The 6,521-nt window shown below is 38.7% G+C and overlaps 1 protein-coding gene across 2 annotated transcripts in view; it reads left to right on the top strand.

Annotated features, from left to right (window-relative positions):
• STK31 (serine/threonine kinase 31) overlaps positions 1-6,521 on the top strand; it is a 117,488-nt gene that overhangs the window by 19,202 nt on the left and 91,765 nt on the right. For both annotated transcript variants that reach the window (XM_006832210.1, XM_006832209.1), the window contains exon 5: positions 955-1,029. In XM_006832210.1, the coding sequence (XP_006832273.1) occupies positions 955-1,029 (75 nt within the window). The remainder of the gene's footprint in view (positions 1-954; positions 1,030-6,521) is intronic.

Genomic DNA, 6,521 nt, shown 5'->3' with positions numbered 1-6,521 from the left:
AAAAAGAAAATGGAAGGAACTAAATTTACAAGGTGGTAGTGATAACTGTGAAATGAGATTGTGGAAGAGTACTCACTTGATCTTTGGTCCTCTGCATTTTCAAATGTTGTACAACATGCATTCGTTAACTTCATCATCAGACAAAAAGTTAACTTAAGTAAATAAGTAGCATGGTTTTTTGACACTCTCCAAAAATGCACTGTTGTCTTTCAAATAAATGTAAGCAGACACTTTCTGCATTTAATTAATAAAAGGGGCCACTTCAAAGGATACCAACTAAAGTATACACCAAACTGCTCAGTCAAAATAAACAAGAGGCGAGCAATTCTCTTCTCTAAGAGTGGTTGTTCTCATCTATATGGAAATGAACCTTAAATAAAAGCAGATCCAAAATAAATAAATAAATAAATGTATTTAAAATAATTTTTCCAGTTACCTCATTAAAACAGTATGATTTTAAGCGTTTACTATTGTGCTGTTTTTTTCCTTCTGTCCTTTTTATATTCTCTTTTTAGAGGCAGGATAAATAGCATAATGGACTGTAAAATCAGATTGTCTTAAGTTGGAATCTTGGTTCTGCTGCTTCTTAACTTTTGAATTTAGATACATAATGGTGAAAAATATATTTTCCATAGCATTGTTGTGAGAATTAAGTTTTTGTGTGTAAAGTGCTTATTGACATATTTTGTTATTGTTGTTAAGTGCCGTTGAGTCGGTTCCAACCCATAGTGATCCTGTGTAGGGTTTCCGAGGAGCAGCTGGTGAGCTTGAACCGCCGACCTTGCAGTTCAAACGGCTTTGCAGTCTGGTACATTAACCCACAATGCCACTCCAGGACTCCTATTGACATAAGATCAGTGTTTAATCAGTGGTAACCATGATTTTGATTTACTTTGTGTGCATTGCTTAATTCATATTATTAAAATTTTTCTTTTCTTTTCTTTTCTCTTGTAGATATATGGTGGATTATTTTCAGAAGATAAATGTTGGTACAGATGCAGAATACTGAAAGTCATCACTGATGGAAAGGCAGGACATAAGTGTTTATTTAGTTCTTTTGACTTGGTGGGATATGGATTATAGTTCCAAATTTGATATTTAGCCCTTCATTGTTGATTCATAATAGTTAAAATCATCTTCAATGAAATAATAAATTGATTAAAGTATGCTCTTTTTTTTTTCTAGTGAAGAAATGAATTCATTGCCTTAAAAAAAATCAAATTCAGGAGTATCCTAAATTTAAATTCTTTTAAACCCACTTGTTCAAGAATTCTTGTTGTTCTTGTTGGTGTTGTTGAGTTGGTTCCAACCCATACTGACCCTGAATAGGTTTTCAGCAGAGCAGCTGGTGAACTTGAACTGCTGACCTTGCACTTCAAAGTGACTTTGCCGGCTAGCGCTTTAACCCACAGTGCCTCACCAGGACTGGTGGTGCTGTGCTGGGGAGTTGGTTCTGACTTATGATAACCCTGTAGAGGGTTTCCAAGCCTCATCTTTCTCCCACGGAATGGCTGGAAGTTTTGAACTGCTGACCTTAAGCTTAGCAGCCTGACTTGTAACCACTATTCTACCCCAGCTCCTTACACCTGGAATAGAAGATATAATTTGTAGATTATCTTTGGTGACCAGTTGGTTCTTTATACCTAATTTCTTAATAATATTTGGCCTTACTAATTAGTAGCTTTTAAAGTTCATTCTGTTAACATTGATGAGAAGGAAAATCACCTTTAATTTATGTTGAAGTTATATTCATTTTTCAGTATTGATATTGTTATTAATCTTTCATCTGGATGAAATGTGATGCCTTTTCTTGTGTTTAGCTATTTTATTTTCCATATTGTGAATTTGTGGGAGATTTGAAACAGAACTTTAAATAGCCTCTTGGTGACAGTTGGATATTTACAAGCTGCGTAATAGTTTTTCTGAAGGCTTTTCATTAGTGGTTCTCCTACGTTGGATTTCCTAAACTCAAAACTTTAATAATATTTTATAGTGTTGTCTATATTTTACAAATATTTTTCTTGATGTAGCATGGATAAATGAAATAGTTTGACTGTTACTCCAAATAACTTGGGTTCTTTTTTAAAATCTTGTGATTTATTACTGTGGTGGTGATTTTTGTGTCAGAGTCAGTGCCAAGTCCTAACAACTCTGCAGAGTATTTCTGAGGCTTCTTTATGGGAGCAGAAAACCTCATCTTTCTCCAGCAGAGTGACTGGTAGATTTGAACTGCTGACTTTGCAGTTAGCAGCCCAACTTGTAACCTAGTATGCTAGCAGAGCTCCTTTATTACTATCATTGTTGTTAGGTACTGTAAATTCAGTTCTAACCCAAAAATACCTTATGCACAACAGAATTAAGAACCACCTAGTCTTGCGCCATCCTCACAATTGTTATGCTTGAGCCCATTGCTGCTGGCACTATGCCAGTCCATCTTGCTGGAGGTCTATCTTTTTTTTCTGACCCTCCACTTTACCAAGCATGATGCCTTTCTCCAGGAATTGGTCCCTCCTGATAATATGTACAAAGTATGACAGATGAAGTCTGGCCATCCTGGCTTCTAAATTCTGGTTGGTATTTCTTCCAACACAGATTTGTTTGTTCTTTTGATAGTCCATGATACCTTTAATATTCTCCAACATCATAACTCAATGCATCAATTCTTCTTTCTTATTTATTGTTTAACTTTCACATGCATATGAGGTTATTGAAAGTACCATGACTTGGATCAGGCGCACTTTACTCCTTTAATATTCTTTTGTCCTGATATACTTGTTTTGAACACTACAAAAGTCTTGTGCAGCAGATTTGCCCAATACAATACAGCATTTAATTTCCTAACTGCCCGTTTCATGAGTATTGATGGTGGATCCAAGCAAAATGAAATCTTTGATAACTTCAATCTTTTCTCTGTATATCATGATGTAATTTATTGGTCCATTGTTGAGGTTTTTTGTTGTCTTTACATTGAGGTGCATCCTATACCAAAAGCTGTGAATTTTGATTTTCATTTATATTTTAAGTTTTCACTTTCAGCAAGAAGGTTGTATCTTCTGCATATTGCAAGTTGTTGATAAGTCTTTCCTTCAATCCTGATGGCACATTCTTCTTCCTAATTATCCATCTTTTCAGATTATTTGCTCAGCATACTGAAAGAATAAGTATGGTGAAAGGATATAACTATGGTGCATACCTTTCTTAGTTTTGAACCATTTAGTGTCCCCTTGTTCTGTTTGAATGAGTGCCTCTCTTGGTCTTTGTACAGGTTCCTCATGAGCACAATTAAGTGTTCCAGAATACTCACATACTCCACAATGTTTGTTCATAGTGTGTCATGATCCACATAATCAAAAGGCTTTGCACGTGGTCAGTAAAGCACTGGTAAACATCTTTCTGGTATTCTCTGCTTTCAGCCAAGATCCATCTGATATCAATCTGTCTTGAACCTTTGTATGTTCTTTGCCGATGTATGGTTGCAGCCGCTTTTGTATTATCGTTAGCAAAATTTCATTTACATGTGATACTGTCTGATAATTTCAGCATTAACATTGGGTTTCCTCTCTTTGGAACAGGCACAAATATGGATTTCTTCTATTCAGTTGGCCAGGTATTTGTCTTCCAAATTTCTTGGCATAGTGAGTGTCTCAAGTGCTGCATCAATTTGCTGAAAGATTTCAGTTTGTATTCCATCAATTCCCGGAGTGTTGTTCTTTGCCACTGCCTTCAGTACACCTTGGAGTTCTTTCTTCAGGATCATTGGCTCTTGATCATATGATCCCTCTTGAAATAATTGAACATTGACCATTTCTTTTCTGTTATGTTGTTGTTAAGTGCCGTCGAGTCGATTCCGACCGATAGCGACCCTGTATAGGGAGCTGTTTCCAAGGAGCAGCTGGTGAGCTTGAACCACCGACCTTGCAACACAAATGACTTTGCAGTCTCTGACACATTAATTAGCTCACAGCACCACACCAGGACTCCTCTTTCTGTTACAGTGACTGTATTTCTTCCATCTTTTTGTTTTTTTTAAGGAATAAACTAATTTTATTGTCCACCATTTTGTTATACCAAAAAATAATCTAGAAATAGATTTGTAAAGGAATAAATGAATAATCAATAAGAGTACAACAAAAATCATTTAAATTGGAAAATTTCCTTCTTGATAGTAAGATGATGACCATTTCAGAGCTCAAGTGTCTGGTGTTTATCTTAGGTATTGTTCACTGGTCAAAGCTTGTCACCAGTTTAGGGTTTTCATTGTCTCTGTCTGCTGTGCTGGCTCTTGACAAAGCTCTTGATGTCTTCTAGAAAAGTAATGTACTCCTAGTGCTCCAGGGCTGTGCTGAGCGTCCACTAATTCATCTGCAAAAGTGTCGCCTACTCCTTGATCTGCAAGGAGGTCCATTAGGTGGCTGTACAAGGCCTAGTCCAGGGAATCGGCGTTGAGTGTGTACTTGGTGTCATTCCAGTCAGACTCTTCAATAAGCTGAAAACTCACTTCTCTGATTGAGATAATGTCACTCCCCTCTGCCTTCTCTTGTCCATCCTCATCCTCTGGGTAATGACGGTCCAACACAAGGGTCTTCTTGTCATCACTTTTCTTAGCTTCAGCCACAAAATTGGGAGTGGATGTCAGTTCAGGCTCTTATTATTCAACCCTCTACTCTTCTGAGGGCTTCTCCTTCCCATCAAATACAGGTGGGATGCTATTAGTGTTGAAAGTGACAGTGACCCCGACTCCATTTCGAACTGCTGCTGACCTTGTGGTTCCCAGCCCGATTTGTAACCACTACGCTACCAGAGCTCCTTTTGTGACTTTATAGCCACCCATTTTTGGCCTCAGTATGGATTGCATCTCAATGTAAAGAAAACAAAAGTCCTCACTACTGGACCAATAAACAACATTCTTACCAATGGAGAAAAGATTGAATTTGTCAAAGACTTTATTTTTCTTAGATCAACCATCAACACTCATGGTAACAGTAGCCAAGAAATCAAAATGACATATTGCATTAGGCACATCTGCTTCACAAGAACTTTTTGAAGTGTTGAAGAGCAAAGATGTCAGCTTGAGGACTAAGGTACGCCTGACCCAAGCCACAGTATTTTCAGTAACTTCATATGCATGCGAAAGTTGAACAGTGAATAAGGAAGACCATAGAAGAATTGATGCATTTGAGTTATGGTGCTGGAGGAGAATATTGAAAAGTACCATGGGCTGCCAAAAGAACCAACAATCTGTGTTGGAACAAGTGCAGCCAGAGTGCTTCTTGGAGGCCAGGATGGCCAGACTTTGCATTTCATACTTCAGACATACTGTCAGGAGAACCAGTTGCTGGAGAGGGATATTATGTTTTGGTAAGGTGGAGGGTCAGAGAAAAAGAGGAAGGCCCCCAGTGAGATGGATTGGCAATGAGGCAGCATCAGTGGGCTCAAGCGTGGCAACAATTGTGAGGTTGGCCCAGGACCAGGTAGTATTTTGTTCTGTTGTGCATATGCTCGCTATGGATTGGTACCTACTTGATGGTACCTAACAACAACAACAACAACATTTTTGATAGCCATTGCCTAGATTGCCCTTCCCTGTCAACCCAGTATGGAGTTCTAGTGTGGCACTGCAGTATAATGCGCTGGACTGCAAGATCAGTTTGAGTCGCGAGATCGGCGCTTCAAACCCACCAGCCTCTCTTTGGAAACCTTATGCAGGGTCGCTATGAGTTGTAACCGACTCAACAGCACATAACAACAACAAAAACAATCAACCAGTGCACTGAAGAAGCAAACTTATTCCTTGATATGAAGAATCCTTCCATTTTGATTGGAATTTTGAGCAATTGCATCCATAAGCAAAGGCCCAGTTTATCAGATTGTAGCAATTTACACTTAAAGGTGGTAGAATTTTGGTCAGCTAGCCTTCCAAGCTAGGTCAAATTGGTGCTAGATGCAAATTTGGGAATTCATGCAAACCTCCCAGTATTTCAGACCAGCTGACCATTTCTCAGTTCTAACCCCTAGTGTCTAGGTCAGTGCCCGTGGTCTGGGAGTTCACAAAGCTACCTAATAGACTAGCCAGGCCTTCCTCTTTTCTCTCATCTCAAGGTCAATAGGTGTCAGTGAAACTCAGCCGTGTCTTCATTGCTGATTTCCCCTACATGCACTCACAAGTAGACCCAGGTGGTCACCAGTGAGTCTATTAGACTGCTCGTAGGTTCCCTTTTAGTTTCAGTCCTAGAGGTGGGTTTTCCCTAATGGACTGACTTTTCTTGCCTTGATGCCTCCAAAGCAAACAGCTCGACTGATTGTCTAACAGATAAACAGTCTGTTTTTTTCCTGCATGTCTTTCTTACAATAAGATTCTTTTATTTGCCCAGCAGTTCTGGGTTGGTCTGTATACCTTCTCAATATAAATGTAAATTCCCACTTTTTATGTGGGAATGTCCCAACTCAAAAGTTTCTGAGTGGAGCTCAGGGATCTATCCAAGGCCCCATACTGTACAAAGACTGGTCTGAGATGATAGCTC

This window comes from Chrysochloris asiatica, unplaced genomic scaffold (genome assembly GCF_000296735.1).
Source record: "Chrysochloris asiatica unplaced genomic scaffold, ChrAsi1.0 scaffold00006, whole genome shotgun sequence".
NCBI lineage: Eukaryota > Metazoa > Chordata > Mammalia > Afrosoricida > Chrysochloridae > Chrysochloris > Chrysochloris asiatica.
This window is presented reverse-complemented; position numbering and strand designations above follow the sequence as displayed.